This window comes from Chenopodium quinoa, unplaced genomic scaffold (genome assembly GCF_001683475.1).
Source record: "Chenopodium quinoa cultivar QQ74 unplaced genomic scaffold, ASM168347v1, whole genome shotgun sequence".
In the NCBI taxonomy this organism is placed as follows: domain Eukaryota; kingdom Viridiplantae; phylum Streptophyta; class Magnoliopsida; order Caryophyllales; family Amaranthaceae; genus Chenopodium; species Chenopodium quinoa.
Window position 1 is genome coordinate 3,108,692 of NW_018745281.1, and position 23,677 is coordinate 3,132,368.

Sequence of the window (23,677 nt, forward strand, 5' to 3'; positions counted from 1 at the left end):
GAACCCAAAAGCAGAAAGTAACAATTTGTAACTTCCTAAATGGCAAAGTATTAGATTGATTAAGGAACAAAGGAAGTATTGCCTTATTTCTGACAGGAAAGATTTGTGCCTCCCTCCACAGAAGCAGCCTGCAGATATAGCTGACATACAACAATACACAAGTCTCAGCCCCACCACATACATAGTCATAAATCATAACGGGCCTATACTGACAGCTCTCACTCCCCCGGTGTACAAAGACTACAGCCTCAGAGTTTTAACCCAGGAAGCAAGAATATGCACACTAACAAGTCATTACCAAGTCACTTAACCACATAATCTCTGCCTTCCCCTTTACAATTCCAATGAAACAACCATAAGTTATCCTTTTATTCTTATTCTCTAGCTTTTTTTCCCTTTACCATAATAAGATTCTGGATGGAGAAGTACGGCAGCAAAAATACATTATTTACTGACGAGATATGCTTCAAATACACATCAAGATTCCCAAAATACAAATCAGCATGCAACAGTATGAAGAATCACCACGGCATCTAAAAAGAAAGTTGGAGCAACTGACAATATTGACTTACTCTTGATGAAAATTCACAAGCTCGGTAAAATCACGTGAATCTTGGATATGAGTTTGTAAAATATTCCATTGTGACTCTATGACATCCACCTGAAGAAAGACATGCAATAAGTTTAACAAGATAATCCTCAAATAAACTCAGAAGGAGAAGCTAATAAGCACTGTAAGGAATGCAGAAACCATAGCCTGTTAAGGTCATCTATAATCACAAGAAGTACGCAGGACGTGCAACATTTCTGCTTCTTCGGTCCAGTTATATTTGGAGACGTGCGGGTGGGAACTACAAAGTAACAGAGGCAACTTCGCCAATAAAGAAGCCATACTTAACACATAGAAGTCTATGCTAGTTCAATTTTTATAATTTCTTGCCAGTGGGAGCATCTAGAGTCATCTATCTATACTTATGCTTCTCTTTCTCTAGTTTTCTTTGGATATTACTATATTAGTGAAGGTTAGATAGCACTTGGAGCCCTCGAACTCACTATAGCCAATTGAGTTCATCATGCAATTGAAACTCTGATCAAACTATTTGCATCAAATGGGCATAAGAGTGCACATGTACACTGATATATTTTCATGAAGGCATGCCACGCCATTACCCCAGTTCCTCTAATGAGGGCATGCCTATGCAAGAGATTTATTCGAGTAGAAAAAATAATAAAAAATAATAAATAAAAAAAAGACAAGAATGGAGGACAATACCCTCAGATATTTGACGTATCTTACCTGGATATAAAACTGTAGATTCCTAATCAAAAAGGCCATATGTTCTCTAACCCGCCACATTGGTCTAAAACGTTGTCGCCTCTGCTGAGATGTAGGGCACTTAATACGTTCATTGCGATGTTTCGCAAAATCACTATGATCTTGATGCATCACTGAAGCCCATGACTTCTCCAACTCCATTTGTGTCCGTTTAAGGCGTAACAGATACTGAAAAACACGACAATATCTGCAGATTCAGCAGTGAACATATGTTAATAAAAGGGTGGGGATAATTCTTTCACCAATCAACAAATTTCACAAGAAAACAGAAATATATGATACATCCTTCAACAAAATCATAAGAGGGAGTTATTATTAATCGGATATGGTAATGGTATCCACTGTAGAAAAATCCATAGAAAAATCTGAATGCTATAAGGTCAAGGCTTACTTAGACAGCACTTCTTGTGTGAAAAATAATTGCAGGGGCCAATCAATAGAATACTCAAGAGTTATTCCATCCCAGCCATCCACATCCGCTGTAGTGTTTGTTGAGGCAACACTAGAAGTTCCACTGGAGTAAGATTTTGATTTAGCATCCGCTTGTGTTGATTTTACAGCAACTCCGATAGAAGGCATCCTAGAGGTCATCATAAACTACATTAAATGTCAAGGAATAAAGCAAACAGAACCTACAAAAGTCCAAAGTGAAAGGAATACCTAAAAAGCTTTGTGTGTGTGTGTGTGTGGGAGGGGGGGGGGTGTCATAAAAAAGAGAGTGAGGCATTGATAAGCTTGAACAATCAAACGTTACAAGAAAAAAATGAATGAAGTGTGCGTGTGAGAATAAGAAATTTTCCAAGTACTTCGTTCTAAAAAGTTCAACTAATGAAAAGATTAGCACAAGCTCCCACTCAAAGCAATACAAGGGCAGAGAAGTTGTTTCTACAATATTTCAGTTACTCTACAATGTAGTAGCACTTAGAAGTATAGGCAAGATTTATAAGTCACTTTAATCCAATGAATTCGTGGAACACAATATACAGACACATTTATAAGTCACTTTATTCCAATAAAGTTATGAAACACAAAGTATGGACACATAAGAATAAGATAATAACATGTACAAGAAAGTTTTCATGGGGTAACTTAAAGAATTTTTGTCTTCACAAGCATCACTCAATACGACAAAAATAATTTGAGACAATAAAATTGAGAATTATGCTATCCTTGACGAGAGGGTTGATGTGAGTGGACTCAAATGGCCAAAGTCCAAGCCCACTTGCACTACCAATCCGGGTGTACACTAGGAGGCACAAACTGCAGCAAGGCAAAAGCAACAAAGAAGTGCAGCCAGACGTGGGAATGAGGACAAGGATCATTAACCACTAAGGAAAGTAGCAAACAACCTGTTTTCTGACAGTTTGATTCTGTTCAGTAGTAGACAAATAGTCATTAAGAGGGAATCGCTTTTGTAGTAAGAATTGTAATATTGGGGGGGGGGGGGGGGTAGATGGGTATGCTTTTGAGAATTTAGACAAATGTATTGAGATTGGTAACCCTCAAGTTACCCATGGGAGTGATAGTTGTCAACTTCTTGTAAACCTTTTGTTTCAATCAATCAATCATCAAGCTTTCCGCCTATTTTTCTGTTCAATTAGCTACAGTTGCTTAGTTCGAATTTCAGTCCATTACACAGAGAATAGTGTATTACAATTTTTTTGGGGGTACGGTCATAGTGTCTTCTTGGCTTCCGGAGGACGGATGGTCCTCTTTGTCTTGGCCTCAAAGTTTGATCAGTAGTGATGCAAACAGTTTTACCACAAGGAATGTCAAAACCTCAAAGTTATAAAGGAAAAATTACCAAATTGCATAGCAAATCAAAAAAATAAAAAAGAAGTCTGAACAAAGACACAAATCAAATTCTTCAAAACTAGACTACTGTGTCGTAGTGAAAACCTAAAGTAATACTTGAACTTCTAAGGGAATGCTAATTTGCTAAGAGAGTACAGGCTCTCACCTTCATGATACTCTGGAAAAATATTTATCTTCATCGCTGATTGTCTTCACTGCAGCCTGCATCACAAAGAAAGAAAACCATTATCACCACATAATCAAATAGAAATTACTGGGAGTTAGCATATCCACAATTCTACAGCAATAACAACTTTTATGTTGTTTTATCACCAATAATCCATCAATCTAGGAATTTTTACTTATTTGATTCTCTTCTGGGAGCTAATAAGTAATAACCTTTAAGTGTTGAGACTATGCAGAATTTTTTCAATTTATATCAATAACTTTAGCCCCATGCTCTCTTTGGGAAAACGTTCTGCTTAGGATTGGCATTTGCTAGTAATTTTACAAGAATTTTTCAATATGCTATCACCTCTATTTTATATTTTCTATGTTATTTTTTATTTTAATGCCCCAGTTTGACATTTTGCACCATTCACATACTCCACTTTGACCATTGTTGGTGATTTATACATAATAAAAAACATAGTCATGAGGGTTCTTGTTAGAATCGTCTCAAAGTATATTGCATAGTCTCAACTCTCAAAGTACTTCCCCCCCCCCTCCAAAATTTCTTCCCCACATCCTTTCAGGTGTAGACTAAAATCAAACCAAGGATTACTGATTTGCCACCCTGGAACACGGATTTTTTACTGACTTGCCCAGCATGCAAAACCCAACACAAAAAATCTGCCTTTGAAATGGAATCTGGTCTTCAGTCACTCCAAACAATCCTTAATCTCATCCTCTGTTTAGATCTATGAAGCTGGGTAAAGATCAATTGATAACATGACACATCCACATGCCCATAGCCATAGCCATCAAAAACCACCTCTTACAACTTTACAAATTACTTGTATTAAGTCAATGTTTTGGTGGAGAATAATTTACAAGAGTTGTTTTAACAAATTTTTATTTCAAAAGAAGTAATGAGTGTTAAACGTTATCTATTCATTCAAACAACTTTTTTTGACCCTCATTGACAATTGCAAATAAAATGAATTTGATGTGCTAGAATAACTAACTATTCACTAAGTGTGGCTTATTGTTTGTTTATGTGGTCAACAATTAATACTAATTCTTATACGAATGATGATACATTGATGTGTGATGGCGATAACGCCATAGTGAGAGCTGTTTTTGGTGATTTTATCTATCATATTGTTTTCATTTGACTATTTAACCTTTAAATTTTAAACCTCACTTGTATTTTATTGAGATATTAAGCTTTTTTTAATTAAATTTTGGTAGATAATTTGTACTTGTTTTGTACTCACTCGAGTATGGCATAACACCCCTTCTACTTCCACTGTTTTATTATACATGTCATCATAAATCCAAGAGTAATTGAGTTAATTCCAAGGTGTTACAATTTTTGACAATATAAAAGTTTATTTTGAAAAATTTCAGACAAAATAAGTTTACTTTGAATAATTTCAGTTTATTTCTGACAATTTTAGAAAAAAAAGTTTATTTAAGACATTTCAGATTATATCAAAACCAATATCAAATAAGTTCAGACAAAAATATATTTCAGATGAGTCCTCACAAAATAAACTTACTCCGTTTTTTTTTTTTTAATAAAACGTTAGGAGTTTTACACTATTCAGACACACTCCTTTAATCGTCTTTTGTGATTATACATTGGAAAAAATATAGTCATGTGAGATCTTATTAGATTCCGAAATATACTTTCATTATATCAACTTTATATAATGTTTACTACCAACTTAGATATTTGAATCTGAAATGTGCATTGGCAAGCGTGAAATCCCCAACACTGCGATTACAAAATAATACTAGTTCAGATAGGTTCAAATATAATATAGTCATGTGAGATCTTGCTAAATTCATATCAATTTATATTTTCACAATATTAAGTTTTATATTTTTACTTATCTATAATTAGAAATAAAGGGATAATATTTTACGCATTGGCAAGCGTGAAAGTCAAAAAGTTGCAACTAAAAGGCACGCAGGAAGTATAAGTTCAAATAAATTTAGATAAAACAGTTTTGTTCAAATAATAAAATTTCAGACTAGATCAAATGATCCGAACACAGCCTTAACCCTTCCTTAATCATACATTTGTAGCTTGACTGCTGACAAGGAGTAAGATGTCTAGCCTGTGATCATCAGTTATTCACTTACAACAAGATGAAAAGCATTCTATGATTAAATTTTGTTAATATATATTAAATAGATGATTAGAGAACAAGTGTCACCCGTGTATAAAAGGATAGCCAGAACCAAAAATGTCATGCCCTATATCAAACATGTGTAATTTATTTATGAAGTATAGCAAATTTATCAGGTACTATTCTTACATATATAACATCCTAATGATAAGCTCGCAGAAATATAGATCAATGCCAGATTACACATCAATATGAAAAGATATTTAAGTGGTGCACTATACCAGCTGGAATGGCACCATAAGATCAGCTTCAGCAGTTGATTGGCGAGGTGGTAAACGCATCAATTGTCGACTTTCCTCCAAAAAGCACTGAAGACATTATGATTCAGTGATTTCAGTGGCTTAAAAAAACATAGAATACAATGCACTACTATAGCTGAACTGTTCAAAACAACAAACACAGAAATTACAACAAAAAACCACTGTACCCTACAGTCCAAGAGTTTGTGAAACTAATTTGGGTCAGCTATATAGCATGAACACGTATGAGATGACCATGAAACACTATTCCAAGGAACAACAAATTAGCATATGCCTAGAGATGATTACTCAAGTAGCAATTATACAAACTAAATAGCATGAGAAATAAGCACAAAGAGGATATTTGAATCAGAGGAGTTCAAAAACCGGTCGGACCGGAAATATGGACTAGACAGGGCCAAAGAAACCAGTCCAGTAACCGGTCGAGAAATTTAAAATATCGGTCTTTGGTCCAGTCCAAATCAAGACCGGTTTTTTTGTATAAATTTATAAATAAAACTTCAATAATGTTTAGTTTTTACCTTCAATATGCTATGATTATTTTTATATTATGAGCTATATTTTAGATGTTCAAACTATGCATAAAACAATCATTTTCCTTAATTTATTTTTTCATTTTTTCATAATATTAAAATAATAAAGTAATGAAAATATTGAAAACCGTTTTGGTCCGGGTTTTGGACAGGTTTTATCGGTCCAGTTCGGGTCCAGTCCAAGAAAACTGGTCTGGTCTCTAGGAGTCAACTTTTAAATTTCCAGTCTTTGTTTCGGTCTGGTCTTGAACAGCCTTAATTTGAATGAAAAAAAGATTTACGCAAAAATTTGATAACAAACAAATATCATCAGATTACCCACAACCAATAACTGGAAGCTTTGGGTTGTACAATAGGAAGAACAACATACAAGACACTCATCAAACTATTTCCAAATAGCATAATTTTGAGCAACTTTGATCAGTAATAAATAATCCATTAGATGCACTGGTAAAAAAAGTTTTAAAAAATGGAGAAAAAATTGCATGATCAAGAGCTAAAGGAAAGGTGCCAAAGACAGAAAAACAGGATGTTAAATCCAACAGACAAATGAAGGATGCAAAAATCCATGATGAAAGCTGAACATAACCCAATGTCAAGTTGAATAATTACTCTGCTAAACTACCAACACAAACAGCATTCCCTATGAAAAGTCAGTGATATTAAAAAAGAGGAATTGTGGAATGAAAACAACAATTCACCAACTAAATGCCACGGAACCCTGATACAAGCAAAATTGACAAACTAAAAGATGATGGTGAAGCTTTATACACAATGAAATACAAAATCAGCATAGCAAGTAAAACTTGAAATCTTGAATATTTCCATAACTAACCTGGAAGAAATCTCCCTTGGCCAACAGAAAATAGACTTTAAGGGCCTTCAAATGGCCATTCAGATCAGCACGGACAACAACAAGCTGCATTTGTCATTCAAGAATTTTCATATAGCACCCTAAAAATATAGAAACAAATTTGTTAAAAAATTTGCATAAACCACCTGCCATAGATGACTGGCTGCAATAGATCGAATGGAATCAACAGCATACTCAAATGACCTTTTGTGAAATTCTGTTGATTCCTGCATATCAAAGCAAGAATTTCATGTTTGAATGCTATCAGCATCTCAGGACAGCAAAATTTGGTTCTTGCTCCATTAATTTTTTTCTTAAGGATTTTGAGTGAACCCTTGAATTGGAAAAAGACCAATAAGTAGCACCAGAAGAAACTACAGTCACCGGTTATATATTCCATAACTAGTTACAAGCCAAATATATCCCGTAAACTCCTCAGCTACAAGAAAGAAACATACTGCAAGAAAGAAACCTTTAGGTCCTGGAGCATTGCTTCAATCTTATCTGCCTCAGCCTGTGGTAGTAATTCTTCTTCTCCTGTAAGTTCTGAATCTGATGAAGAATCCTTTTGAACCGAAAAGCGATCAGATTTAATTATGTAGGATTCCCTTGGAATTTTGGGGTGGTACAATGAATCTTGTGCAAAGCCAGGACTGGGATTCCGAAGCACCCTAACAGCTTTACCAGCAAACAGAACAGACTCTGCAACACAGATGTGGACATATTCAGAAAGCATATCCTGCATTGCCATATTATGAAAGTTATCCATTTGAAGCAGAAGCACTACAAAGTAAAAATCAACAAGGATAATAAACAGACAAAAATCACGAGTTCAAGAGAGATTCAAGAGGAAGATGCTCTACTGACAAACATGCTTAAATATTACGGTCATTTGACAGGATGTGAGGGTGGGTGGCTCCTGGAACATAACAAATTGGACCTTAAACAACTAACACGTTCCTCACTAGTGCAAAGACAGCTTCAAATGCAGCACATCTGCATTCGCTGCAATTCCAGTTAGCAAACAAAGCCAATACAGAGAAGTCTTTTTCTGGTTGGTGAACTTCTTTAGATGGATCCTTTTTATGCTTTGAAACTACAAAGGATATATCCTCCATGCACTTGAGATAGATATGTATGACTTGAAAAGCCCACCAATCATGTCATATCTGAGTGGAAATAAGAAAGAATGCAAAGAAGAAACCATAACAGATAATGGTCCCTGTAGCACCAACATTTCAAGCACACATAATAATAGCAACAGAAAACAAGTTTGAGGCAAATTGAAAGGTAAACTAGAGTATAGCTAGCCATCACAAGCGGTAGCCAATACATTAATATAGAATAAGCATCTCCGACAGCTGAAAAATACCAAAGTTATATGAAATCCCAAGTGCCAATCAGCTAGAGAGGAATCTTCTATGGTTAAGCGTGTCAATTTCTGAATCATGTCAGGATTTGAAGAGTCCTTCCCCAACTCCCTGCCTTCTTCACTGTCAAAGAGACATGGGTAAGTAAGGACATAAACTTCACATTGAATCTAACTAATTAGATTTAATTAAGGGATGGATAAATAAAAAATACAAAGGAGAATTTCCTTTTATCTCACACTGAAGTTTCTAGCTTCTTTCTCTAGGAACATTACAGGGCATAATCAATCTTTTTCCTTCATATGTCTCCTTCGTATTTACCTTTAATTACAAATGAATATATGTAGCAAATCTCTCCTTTTTGTAAATAGATATCTTGAGCAAAGATCAATAACCATATCTAAAAATCGAAGAACCTACAAGTCAAAGGATCCATCTTGAAAAAATAATGAGCTCCAAATGACACCCCACCCTACAGCCAAAGTAGAACCCAGCACATGCGCCATTAAGAAAACCAAACACCCCTCCCCAAAAAAAAAGGAGAGGGGGGGGGGGGTGAGAGGAGGGACAAATAGAGAAAACCTATAATAAAAGTTATTTCTGCAAGATATCAAGTAGAAGATTATGTTATTGTTCTAACATTCAAGTACATTTTCTTTCAAATTGTTACAGCACCTCTAATACTCTATGAATCTGGCTTCTGGATACTGCCAGTGCCAGGCATACGGACAGGACTGGTGGAATTGATAACAGCTTTCCCGTACAAAAGAAGCAACTAACAAAGTTCCCGCGAGTTGTAACTAGAAAGTGAGTTAATATAACACTGCTTAGTGAACTCTCACTGCACAAGATAAAATTAGACATAAAGCGATTTCTTTCACAAACTTATGACAAAACATGAAGAGCTAAATTGAAAAAAGCAAGCATTTTATCCAATAAAATATGATATAAATCCACAGAAATGCAGAGCAGCATATCTCTAAAAATGAAGAACAAACATAACATAACAAGCCACACAGTATAATAGCAAAAACGAAAGGTCTCAGGAGATAGCAGGCAGCTCAATGAAAATAAATCAGGTCTATGCTATTACCTTTTGATGAAGAATTCTCCATAAGGATCTTGAAGAATACCATAAACCATCCAAGATGCAAGTTGGTTGAACAACACTTGGTGCCCGTGCCAAAGCAGCCTAAAACATATATGTCAAAAAGTAAATAAGTAACAATTAACTAAACATAATCCCATCTCAGTGTAAAATGCATAATAGTATGATATGACTTAACATCAGAAGCATCAAGCATACATCTCCCACTGATTCACAGTCATGATATACTATAGTTATAATGCATCGAATTAAAAGCACTTTCAAGAAACCATCAAGGATTCAAACAAAAGACAAAAGACAAATATTGATCATATGTTAATACTACAGAAATTATCACAAATTTTTGGATAAAGAAAATTTTGTTCCATTTAAGAAAATTAAAATACAAAGAAGAAGAAACAGTGATCCAAGAGAGAATTAGCAGGCATCAAAATAGCCCTCAGAATCTTTCAGACGTCTAAAAGAGAAATTACAGGGATAGCCCCATGTTGCCTAGAGAGGCACAATATATTGCTCTATACCGTAAAAACCAACTAGAATCCCAATAGCAAATGATTCAACCATGCCTCTCCCAACAAATCACCTAAACTGGTCATACGATAAAGATTAAAGTTGCATTGCAATTCTTTAATCCTCTTATTCCTTCAAAACCACATCATAATTTCATAGGCACTCCACAATTGACAAGGAACCCTCAGACACACCTAATGCAACCCTATAGCACCAGAAACTTATTCTCAAAAACGAAGCCACCATATGACGCAAAGTCAAGTTACAGGTTTATTGCAGCCTCTCTCCCCCGCCAGCAAAGCACATACCAAACATTGGGCAATAAAATCTTAATGTGTCTCTGCATCGAGAACAGGAAACAATTCTTTCTAACAAAGCCATCCATACAAAATATTTGACTCAATTTGGGACCCTAGCCTTCTAAATAAATGTAAAAAGGATGAGGGAATACGATAATATGTTACAACCAAACAAAACTATCTTAGAATCTGTATTGGGAACTAAATCAAAGACATGAACAGGTAAGCAAGAGAAGCAACCTCCCAAGTCCCAATTCATGGAATATCTATTAAATCAAATTTCTGGGAGACAGGACTACCATTACTCCACTAAAGTAGAAGCGGAAGCACCATGAACAGAAGACAAACAATTCAGAATCCCACATGACACTCTCAAATATCTCAACTACACAAGTTAAAACTTGATAAGGAAAAGAAAAACAAAGGAACCTAAAGAGACAAGACTAAAGACATTATTCCAACCTCAAGATGAATTTGCCTATGTTTTCATCTGATTAGCATTGACCCCTAAATGCCAAAAGGAACCCTTTGTAAGACTGCATGCTTTGCATGAATCACAAGGAAGGTAAAGGAAGATTCTTTAACTAAAATACCCAATTTAGATACGGTAATTCATAAAGCCCGAAAACCAGGGCCATCTCGGGAGATTTAGAGGCCTTGTGCTAAGTACAATATTTAGGCCCCTATTATAACAAACTTCACACTCACATTTTTTTATAATAGTAATTTTAAATACAATGATAATTACAGCAATTGGAAAACCAACAAGAAATAATATCAAAATCAGGGCATCGAAGCAAAATAGATACAACCTGGCCTGGATTTTAATTGATGAATTAATTATTGGAAAATCATCAATGGCAAAATGAAAGAATATTGCTTCCCTTTTTCCCCTTTTGCAGTGGATTAAACAAATATAAAGAGTGAGAAATAGTAGGAATAGAGAGCTTAATTCTGATATAAATTATTTCAAAAAAAAAATGCCGTTAAACATAATTATTTAGGGTAGATTATTTGAAATAGATGGTGTCCTCATACTTGCTTGCTGAAAGGAAAAAAAAACAAGTCAAGGAAACTATATATGGGAAGATGGGAGTGATAATTAAGAGAACAAACTTTGGGAAAAAAAGAGAATAAGAAGCATTTATAACCTCGGGAAATTTTAGGCTTTGAATAGTTTGTTGAATTGTTGTTAATGGTGAGCATTGTAATTGGTAATTAGGGGAAAATTATTATTAATTTTATTTTTTTTAATACTCAGAGAATTATTTTTTTTATTTTTTTTAATACTCAGAGAATTCAAAAAGTTGAAGAGATCAAGCATCTTTGAAAGTTACCTCTCCTTTGTAAGGAAACCAACTCAATCACCAACCATAGGTCTGTCACATTTATTAGTTGCGTAAATGGTTTGAAACGTCATACAGTCATCATAGATTACTCTAACAAGATAAGATTATAAAATACCAACTCTAATTAAGCTTTCACTAACAAAGAAACAAAGTTGCACTGACTTTTGAGTATGCTAAATGCAAGGCTTTCTACAGTGAGGAACATCATCATGCTAAATGGGGTTGCCCCTTCCTCCCCACCCCCTTATTCCAAACCCAAACACTCCATTTCTCAAAAGTCAAATCGACTATATATGATGGACTATTATCAGATAAATGACTATACCAAAACTCATCTTTTCAAATTTTTAATAATAATAGTGAAAAGAAGTAAACTAAATTCATGTGACCAGGAAAACAGGCCGAAACAGATTTTCCAAATTGAATTACTCTGTATTAACTTACCTTTGAAGGCAGGTTTGAAGTTTAGGCACCCCACAATGACATCTTTTATGCAAGAGATTGAGAAGTTTTCCTCCACGAACATCATCACGCTTTATCTCTAAAATAAGCTCATAAAGAGGAGGCAAAAGAACTGGAGAAAAATCCTTCAGTTACAACTTTGAAATTATGTGACACAAACTTTAAAAATAAATAAAAAGGTCACAATACTCCACCGAGTAAGAAAATAACAAGTTCAAAAAGATATTATTTTTCCCCTCAAGACGAAGTTGCTAAAGTTGAGAACTGCAACTATGTGAGAATTAGCATGGGATTTATAATAGTGAATTTGACGACAGTATGAAAACAATACGTTGTTAGCGAAGAAAAGGAAACTATATCCTAATGTTGGCTAACTGAAAGAAGTAGCCACCAACGATGCATCTTGCATGAAATCATAAGTAGGAGGAAAGTGAGATTTAAGGTCAGATATTTGAAAAGGTTGAGCACAATTTTCTTACATATTGATCTCTTCGGCTAATATATACTATGTTAAATGTGTTAATTTCTTTTCTAGCTTTGTTCAGCATATCCCATCTTCCATGGCATAGCAAAAGGTTGGACAACAATACAAATTATGAGCAATTAATGTTTGTTTGACTTGAGATTTCCTTAGACATCATTTGGTGATTGGAAGAATGGTTGTATACTTAAAGTCACAAACTTCACCTTAAAGAAATGGTAAAGATAGGTTTTGAGTAGGATCAGTTTTGTATGGAACTCATGGATCATTTAGTAAGTAGTATAAAATTGCAGTAATTTCTATTGAATATATACTTAACTTTGCCAAGAAAGTCTCATGCCGATATCCATTATGAATCCAATCCATCCCACATATATTTTCTTTGTAATTTTTTATTACAGTTTTAAAGTTAATAGTGAGTGGTAATAAGAATTTGTATGTAGAAAAACACATGTTTAGTATTGATGTTTCCTTATCAGGGACGACACTGGCTTGACACTGCCATATATAGAGGCTATCAAACAAGTCATCAAGATTCCTGGCAAGTCAACCTCTAGGACAATGGATGGGGTGCTAGGGAGCATTGAGGCATAACAAGTTTCATCGATGGTCAAAGAGACAGAATGCAATGTCTAATGAGGAATTTAGCTCTTCAAAATGCCAACTTTCTACCCTATAACTTTAATTTTTATGCCTAAAAAGAAATCACTTTTCCTACATTTTCTGTTTGATATGGAAAAGATGAGAAAGTCTTATATGAGCTCACTATCTCCCATTGAGTTCCTCAAACCTTCTTTATTACCTACCACCACTCATAAAAAGGGCAAAGCTTTATTTCTTGCAAATTGTATATCAACTTTCAATTGCTACTACTTATTTATCTCCTTTTACCCATAAAAACCTCAACTTGATCAAGAACAATTCTCTTTATCATAAAATATGAAAGCTTTCACCCATATATTCTCGCAACAAGTTTTTATAAATGAGCCCTTCATCACACTATCCTCCATCCCAAATTCTAAGAATAAATACCATAGTCAATATATATAGGGAGTCAAGTATGTTACCTACAGTTTAAGTAACCCAAGTAAATTCAAACTATTTTACGAATTCAATTTCAACAAGGCAGGAATGTTCTTTGGAGACATAAACATGTTCATTTCAATAAGGTATACTATACCTAATTTTAGCAGAAAAATACTTTCGCTTCTCAATAAAAAGAATTAGGCCTAAAAAAGATGAAAGAACAACCTGATTGAGGCCCTGAGTAACAGTGGCCAAAATAGGAAGAGGATCCGCTAACAACTTCTGCTCAATCTGCAAAACCGCGGACCGATAAACCAAAAGAATCTCAACAATGGCATTAGCAATAGCACGCCGATACACACTCTGATTCTCACTCTTCCTCTTAGAAATATCCTCACTCTTTTCCAATGGCGATACATTCGCACTCGCCGATCTAATCTAGCTCAAGTTCCTCGATTTTGTAGCAAATCGATCCAACTCCCTGTAGTAAAACCCTAAAAAAATAATCCTCTCAATCACATCCCTGAAAAATCAACCAAATTCCACAATTCCAACAAAATTCAACAATTAACTCAAAATTACTACAATTGAAGAAAGAAATAGAGAGAGTGATGAAGGAAAACCTGTCACTGGGAGCAATGAAGGAGAGGTCAGGGGCGAGCTTGAAGGTAAGGATATCGGCGACCGGAGAATCAGGAGAGAGAATTCCGAAGGAATCGCGGCATTCTCGTTCGTCAACGATTAGGTTGCCGGTGTATCCGAGCAATGCTAGAAGAATTTCGTGCAGCATTTTTGGTCTGTGCTGTATTAAACTCAAAAACAATGTAGTCCTTGAGCTATTAGGTAACACTCTCTTTACCGGAACGGTATTAAACTTACGAACTTATAAGCCCTAAAAGTTCTAATTCTACCTTAAAAGCCTTAAGCTTATCATTATCGGAAGTTATCGGACCTAAATCTATCTTTTCATTTCATATTCGACATCAAATTATATTATCTTATCAGCCTGGAACTTAATAGACCTTAATGAACTTATTTCAAAACTAACTTAACCCAAAACGACCAAAACCACTTCTACAATTTGGAAAGAATAACACGGAACAATTAATTACTAGTCACAGAGCACTTAGGAATTAATATATGCAGAAGTATTTAGAACTTAGTGGAACATCTTCCTCCATTGTTAGGCTGAAAATGAAACCCAAAAAAAAAAAAAAAAAAAAGTATTAGTAAAACAGGATACATTATTAGTTGAATTCAAACATTAAAGGGTTGTTCGCAATCAAATTTGATTCAATTATCAGATCATCAAATAATGCTGATAATTTTAGGGATATGTGATTCAATTATCAAATTTCTAGCAACACAATCGCTGGTTATAATCTTAGTATGTAGTTCAGATTTTCGAACCCTACACTTGACAATTAAATTAAACTAAATTAAACACTAGATTATGAAATTCATATGATAATTACTAAAAGAAACCAACAACTTACCTCGAACAAATAATTTGTAATGTAGAACGTCAAGTGCGATGTCGAAGTGCGATGTCGAGTGCGCTTCAATGGAGAATTGAGAGAGAGTGGAGCAATTCAAAATAAAACCCTAACCTGCCTAGTAATATATGCCATATAGGTCAGTTCCGTCCAATAAACAAATGGGCCGGGTCTCGATACGTTTACAAAGTGTTGTCAAGTGTCTTCACCCCGGTGTAACCAGATTTTCCTGCACCCCACTGGCCACTCCTGTCTAATTATTAAATGTTCATTTTTTGGAATGAATTATTAAATACTTAATTTAATTATGCTAGTAAGACGTGAAATGTTTAAAATATTACTGGTATATTTTTGTATTTGTGTTTTTTTATGACTATTTTGTTATTAATAAGTTTAGTTATTTAATGAATTTACTTTTGTTTGAAAAATACCTTTTGATATTATACAAAATTAATTCAATTAACTATAATATCATTGGTGCTTTATCATTCGAAATTGGAAAAAGCTAGCAAACGTTTTGGAGGCGTTGGATGAGATAACTAAAAGTCGAAAAATTATATCAAAATGAACATTAATTACACCGATCGACGCGTGATTTTGACATGCATTCTCAAATTAATACCACTTTAGGAAATATTTTCAATGAGTATCTAACGTCCCGGGGGTGCTCATTAGCAAAATCTTTTGAAATTATTACACATCCACTGTTTCTTAGGCGTAAACGGGAACATCTTTAACTTCCCAAATGTACATTTACTATTTGAAAAATACACGTCTAGTAATGTAGAGCTATCATCCGTGTTCACCCAAAATCCAATGTTGTTGCGTGTTTTGCTTACAATCAAAATCTCGACACCATTATATATAACACCTTCAACTTCTCTATGACCCGAAAAGTGATTATATCACTCAAAAGATAATTATATCATTCGAAAAGTAATTATAATATTTATAAGGCAAGTATATCATCCAAAAATTGATTACATCATCTAAAAGATGATTATATTATTTAAAATGTAATTATATCATTTAACAAATAATTATACCATTTAAACGATAATTATATCATCCAAAAGATAATTATATCATCTAAAAAGTTTATATCATCTAACTAAATTATTTAAAATACAACTCACAACTAGATAATTATTTCAGCAGTGATTTTGTTCCTACTTTAAAGGAGTTATAGACCCAGTTGTTTTATACATTTGGATAAGGGATTTCGGCTTATATACTTTGAACTATCCTGTTATAATTTTTAGACCCATGTGTAAGCATAAATCTCTTTTCAAGTTGTTTCCAAATCTCAGCATTTTTGATAGATTCAGAGACATATGAAGCCAAGAGATTACCATGGCATTTGTTTTATCTTCCTTGTTTCGTGTCACAGTTTTCTCTTGGATGAGATCTGTATTTCCAGAGCCATTCTCCAAGATTTGTATTCAATTGCTCCTTCTAGCTTAGTAACATTGACTTAATGAGGTCCATCAATGGGTGAACAAACAGAGGATTTTGCATTTCGGCAAATGTAAACTTAGACATGGTTGCAAAAAAGAAGAAAAAAGCCGTAATTTGGTTGGACTTCCTGACCCCTTATTTATTCATTCGATTTGGAATAGCTCTTTCTCTCTGGCACTCTGTATGTGCTCTTATGATAGTAAGATCTTCCTCTTCTCGTATGCCAAGATAAAGGAGAATTCTCACTCAATGAATCCATATCCCGGGTTTTGGCTATATTATTTGAGAGGATTAAATTATTGAGTCTACGATAATTTTAGTGTAGACCGGATTCATACAAAACCTAAGCATCTCAATAGGTTTATAAAGCTGAAATATAGTCATGCTACTTATTACTTCAAACCGATAAAGAATTGCTATATTGTTACTATGAAATAAAATAAAAGCTAAGAAACACCTAAGGATCCTTTAAAACACCCTAAAGCCTTCAACTAGTCAATTCATTATCCTTCCTATTAGTGAACTGTTTGTAGCTCCTTGGATCAAATTTGGGATCATCATCTTCATCCTCCATGGGTTCAGGAGTTTGAGGCAAAATTACCTACTTCACTATTAAGTCTACACTGTACATTTAAGGGAAGAGAAGAGCTGACTCGTGGACAAGGGCAATGGGGGTGAAAGAACTATGGTGTATAGTTAAATCACCTTTACTGTTTTTCACGGAGTGTTTCAAACATGCAATTTAATGTTAACCTAGATTACTTGAAAATTTTAGAACATGGAAAACTTTAAAGAAATTTTGTATTTTATCACCCATAAATAACCCACTTTTTGAAATTACCACCTAAAAAAAATATATTTAAATAACCACCTATAAAAGACAAAAAAAATTAGATTTTACCACCAAAACCGTTAAATCTAACGTTTTAAAATAAAGATTCGATTTTTGTGTCAAAAACATGCTCTTTAGAGATTTTGGGTGTCATTTGCCTCAATTTGCGTGTGTCACACAAACCGAGGTATCTTCTAGTACGCAAAAACGAGGCTTTTTCACTCATTTTTTGTAAATTTTGACATCAAATCAGATCCAAAGGGTAAAAATGACCTCCAAAACATCTAAAAAACATACTTTTTACTCGAAAATCAAAAAATGTTTTATAAACGTAAACTTAATGGTTTTTTTAACAAAGAGTGGTAAAATCTTTTTATTCTTTTATGGGTGGTAATTAAAAAAAATAAAATTGGGTGGTAATTTTAAAAGGTGGGTTATTTATGGGTGGTAAAATATAAAATTTCCAAACTTAAAACATTTTTGTTGATGTCTAAATACTTCGTATAACATGATATGTTGACAACAATCAGTAGAATTATTTACATATTTGACATAAGTTCCACATTTCAAATTATTAACAGTTAACTATGAATCTGATACTGCAAATCACGATAAAGAGACATAATATGTATGTGACCAAAGCAAAGATAATTCGGGAGACAATCAGATTTCTATCCTTGAGTCTAACTAAAGCAACTCAGACAAACTACTTGGCCATACTTCAATGTAATCCTAGCACAAATGACACCATTATCCAGCGACCAATCTCACAAGAATAAAGGCTACAGCTATTCAGAACATATTTCTGTCCAACATATTTTCCACACTTCCACTAGGCTAATACTACTCTCGGATGACATTGGCATAAAAGGGGCCATCCGCAGAATCAGGCCATCAGCAGCTCACGCGAGTCAGGTGACTGCAAAATTACTTTGGATTCCTTAAGACAATGATAACTGAGTCTCCTCGAAGGAACATCTTGCTAATGAACCTGTCCTTGTTCACTGGCTGTGCCTTTTTCTTCCCTTTCCCAGTCTTCGGAGTCTGCGACATGACAACAAGAAATTACATTAATATCACAGCATGTGAAAAGCCATGAAATAGATAACTTTGCTCCCTCCACCTTCAAAAAATAGTGACAGTTCTGTTTTTCCTTTCAAGGGTTAAACTGCATAAACAATTATATGTTCCATTCTCAGGATCTGATACTAAGTAATATTTAATCATGGGGCAAAGAGGGAAGGGGATTGTAGATAGTTAAGACAAACCTCAGTCCACATCTCCCTGACATTTTCAAGAACCATATTGCAGTGACGATCAAAAGCTCTCACACGTCCAAACAATTTTCTGTTGTTTCGGCAATTGATAAGGACCTGAAGAGGTAATCAGAAGATTTAAATACCAACAGAGCAAATTGCGATATAAAGGGATGTGTAAACATGCTCCTCTTGCTAGGAAATATTTTGGAATATGAAAGCAAATACAGAAGGGAGTGTATATCAATATATTGTGGAAATTGTAAATAATGATAAATTCAACTTAAATGAGAAAATGTGAATAAAGTAGTTATCTGGTACCTGCGTGTTATTCTTGACACTCATCATAAGTACAGATAGTGGACCAGTATTAAACTCCTCTTCCTCATTCTTCCCCTTCAAAAGTTATCAAACAGTACAGTTGTTCATCAGCTTGAGTGTAGAGGCAACATAATTAGTTAACACGCTTAACAGAAGACGAGTCAGACAGGCCATCTAAAGCATAGTTCATGCAGAAGCCATTTTAATATAGTCCAAAATATTCCAGGTGCACCTTATTATAACACCTTAGCACAGAAGAGTGAGCACATTACCTTACAAAACTAATATGCAAAGCACCTTCTAAGTCACAACAATATTGATACTGATTTAACAAATCTACAGTGATATAGATTTCATTTCCAACTTGAAACAACATTTATCTACTCCGCAAATTCCTCTTGCAGTCCATCTAATATACAGTTTATATCCCCTATTATTATTTTAGAAATGTTATATTGCAAGAAGCTTTCAAGACTTATACAACAAAATGCCACTGTGGTGATTAATCAATCAATCAAAGCCTTAATCCCATAAGTGGGGTGGCTACATAAACCAAAAGTGATTATTCCGTATAGTCATCCTGAAAAATCTTCTTCCTCCATCCCTTACGATCAAATACCTCATTCTCGTGCAGCATTTTTGGTCTGTGCTGTATTAAACTCAAAAACAATGTAGTCCTTGAGCTATTAGGTAACACTCTCTTTACCGGAACGGTATTAAACTTACGAACTTATAAGCCCTAAAAGTTCTAATTCTACCTTAAAAGCCTTAAGCTTATCATTATCGGAAGTTATCGGACCTAAATCTATCTTTTCATTTCATATTCGACATCAAATTATATTATCTTATCAGCCTGGAACTTAATAGACCTTAATGAACTTATTTCAAAACTAACTTAACCCAAAACGACCAAAACCACTTCTACAATTTGGAAAGAATAACACGGAACAATTAATTACTAGTCACAGAGCACTTAGGAATTAATATATGCAGAAATATTTAGAACTTACTGGAACATCTTCCTCCATTGTTAGGCTGAAAATGAAACCCAAAAAAAAAAAAAAGGTATTAGTAAAACAGGATACATTATTAGTTGAATCCAAACATTAAAGGGTTGTTCGCAATCAAATTTGATTCAATTATCAGATCATCAAATAATGCTGATAATTTTAGGGATATGTGATTCAATTATCAAATTTCTAGCAACACAATCGCTGGTTATAATCTTAGTATGTAGTTCAGATTTTCGAACCCTACACAGTGGTGGTGAATTTCTCAAATTAAAATCTCTTATGTAAGATGGTAAGGTTTCAGACTTGCTGGAGAAAGCGCAGAAGGTTGTAAAAAAGTGGGAAAATGAGAATAGGTGGGTTTGGTTTTAGACTTGCCGGAGAAAGCGCAGATTGCTGTAAAGCTAAGTTATACGGCCGAGAAAACAACAAGTTGGCAACCATAGAACTTGGACGCTTTTGTTAACAATATAAATTAAACCAAAAAATCAGAAATTATATGAACAAGAACAACAATATAAATTAAAAATTACATGAACAACAATATCAATCAGAATTATATGAACAACAAAATAAATCAGAACTAAAAATCAAAAAAAAATCACATGCAAAATATCCTTTCCCGTCAAACAACAAATCAGCAACTGGTCTACCCTTTCCCGTAAAAAAAAAAAAACAAATCAACAATAGAAATTAACAACAAAAAATTTAGGCATATTAAGACTATTATCGAGCAAGAACAACAACAAAAACTGTATTAAAAAAAAAAAAAAAAAACGAAACGGAAACAAAAGCAATTAACTGAAACTTACCTTTGAGCTTTGACGGCTTGAAGGAGAGGAAGATTTGAATATGGAACTGGAGATCGAAAAAAATAAACCGAGAATGGAGAACTTCAGAAATCAGGGAACTTGAGATCGAAAAAAAAACCGAAACGAAAACAAAAACAACTTACAAAAAAATTACCTTTGAGCTTCAGAGTTTGAGACGTTGAGCTAATGAGCTTGAGCGTTCAGATGAGATGAGAATGGAGAAGCTCAGAAGACAGAAGCAAGAGAAGTGAGAAGACTGAGAAGTGAGAACGAAAGATTTGAGGAGAGAGAAAATGTGAAAACTGAAATGATGAAAAACGGCTGTTTAGGTTTTTTTAGGGTTTTAAGTTTTCCTCATTTTAGGTTTCAATTTGGGCTTGGGCAGTTGGGCCAAGTAATAAACGAAAAAAAAAAAAAACAACTCTTTTTTCGGGTTATAAGGTCGGGTTCGGGTTGACCCGATCTAATTTTGACCCGAAAATAATTTTGGGTTATGTGGGTCATTTCCGGGTTGAAATTTTCAACCTTAACCTAACCCATTTAATTTCGAGTCGAGTTCGTGTCAACCCATTTAAGTTTTCGTGTTGAAATTCTCAACCCTAACCCGCTATTTTCGGATCGGGTCAGTTTTTGCCATTCCTACAGCCATAATAATGAAGCTAACCACCCTTTGCAATTTACTTTGTTCCGCATCATGAATCCAAATTTTAGGAACAAATGAATAAAAAGATGATATATTGCTATTCCTCATCATTTTCAAGTAGATATTCAAGAACTTAGACTACGTAGTATATAGATACGAGTACATTTTTTTGCTTGTTCCTCAAGGCAAAAGTTAATATTGTTAACTTTTTTGAAAAAGTACAAGCAAAACTCACACAAGCAATTACATTTAATTGACAACAAAAGCAATTACATTTAATTGACAACAAAAGCAATTACGTTTAATTGTCAAATTGTAGGGCCTACATCATGTAGTTTATACTCAAATTTACTAAGTTTTTTATATCACTCACCTAATTAATTACTTCCTCCGTTTCTAATTAGATGACACGTTTCTTTTATCACGTTTGCCAACGTACAATTTTAACGATTTATATCTCCCATTATCAACATTGTAAAATTATAAAAAGAAAATATAAATAAAATATACATTAAGACTATTCAAACAAGATCCCACATGATTATATTTTATCGTAACTACAAATCACAAAAGCTAGTCAAAGTGTTGTTTATAAATAGGTGCAAAAGTCAAACTGTATCATCTAAAAAGGAACGAGGGAGGTACTAAATAAAACATAAGAATATTCATGATTTCATATTCTAAATTAAATAAATAAGAAATAATTTTCTGTTGGACAACTCTTGTTCATTTTATATAATAAAGTGAAACGGCAAGTTTTACAAATCAGTGAAACAATTTAAAGTTCCTATATCATGTAACACTATATTATTCAATGCAATTGTTATCACCATCATGCATATCAATTGCAGATTCATTTATTGAATTGAATTTGCATCCTACTCATCACAGTATTGAATTGAATTTTCAGCCTATTCATCACATTGTAAAATCAATCAAGTAATTAACAGCTCCTACATCATATAACACTATGCTCTCTTATTTTTGATAGCACAAAAAGAAAATTGATTCAATATAAAACAACTTCTATATTTATACCTAATGAACAACACCTATTAATCACACTTAACAAGTCTGATAATTCTCAGTCATATACATAACCACAAGTAATACACATGATAACTAAGGGTTTGTTCTGATTTACTGAACTAAACTGAACTATTTATGAGAGAAGAAAATTAGGAACTGAACTGAACAGAAGTTAAGCTGAAGAGAACAAGCCCTAATACACAATATTGCTACACATATAAGTACACATACTACATATTATAATATCCCTCCATAGTCTCTTTATTATCACCAAACGATCGATACTTAGCAAATAATCCCGATAACTTGGGGAACCGCACGCAACACGCGTGGGTCCACAACTAGTAAAGTTAAAAATAAGGAGCAACACCACATGATTTGATTATCATGTCCACAACTAAATTTAAAGACTTAACATACTACATTTGACTTAATAAACAAATTAATAAACATGTGTTCCCATACAGAAGGAATTACCGTTCAACATTGCATCCTATTTACTGTCACAAAATTTAAGAGGTAAAATAAGTTAGGGCTCGTTTGGTTGAATGAGGGAAATGCAAATTCCTAGTAAATTTATATTTCCATGTAATTGGAACTCCTAAGAAATGTCAAATTGTGTTTGGTTTAATCATGGGTAGTGGAAATTCCCATGAGAAGTTTTACTCCCAGGTCTCCCTAGGTGATTAAATTCTAATCAAATTCCTCTATTTTGTGGGAAGTGGAACTTCAATTCCTAGAAATTTTATTTCCATGGATTTGTCAATCAAACAACACCTTATTCCCAATCAATCGAATTATGTATATATGGATATAAGAAGAAAAAAAAAATGGTCCCTAGGATAATTAAGGCCTAAACTAGCAATGCTAGATAAAATCAATGGTTAATAAAGATTATAAACTTGAGCATAGAGTATTACTAGAGGTGTCAATTCGGATGTGAGGGTTAGATTCGATGAGGTCAGGTCTAATTTCAAACTTGAGTCATGCTAAATTATTGTGCTCATGTGTAGACACTTAAAAATGTCTCCCCGACTGAAACCCGATGATGAGTAAAACATTTCATCGCCATTTGATTC

At 34.0% G+C, this 23,677-nt stretch overlaps 1 protein-coding gene and 1 pseudogene across 2 annotated transcripts; both read right to left on the bottom strand.

Moving 5' to 3' along the window:
- Positions 1-83: 83 nt before the first annotated feature.
- Positions 84-15,124, bottom strand: LOC110711591 (annotated as a pseudogene).
- Positions 15,125-18,080: 2,956 nt separating this feature from the next.
- On the bottom strand, positions 18,081-21,241 carry LOC110711613 (small nuclear ribonucleoprotein Sm D2-like). Of its 2 annotated transcripts, XM_021890021.1 has the most exons (6): positions 21,081-21,241; positions 20,927-20,972; positions 20,115-20,139; positions 19,105-19,179; positions 18,796-18,900; positions 18,081-18,571 (listed from the first exon to the last, which is right to left on the bottom strand). In XM_021890021.1, exons 3-6 carry the CDS (start codon positions 20,130-20,132, stop codon positions 18,455-18,457), a joined length of 315 nt encoding a protein of 104 aa, XP_021745713.1. In that variant the 5' UTR covers positions 20,133-20,139; positions 20,927-20,972; positions 21,081-21,241; the 3' UTR covers positions 18,081-18,454. The 2 variants fall into 2 exon arrangements, with proteins under 2 accessions (XP_021745713.1, XP_021745714.1); XM_021890022.1 differs by lacking the exon at positions 20,927-20,972 and having other exon boundaries at positions 21,081-21,240.
- Between the last annotated feature and the right edge of the window lie 2,436 nt (positions 21,242-23,677).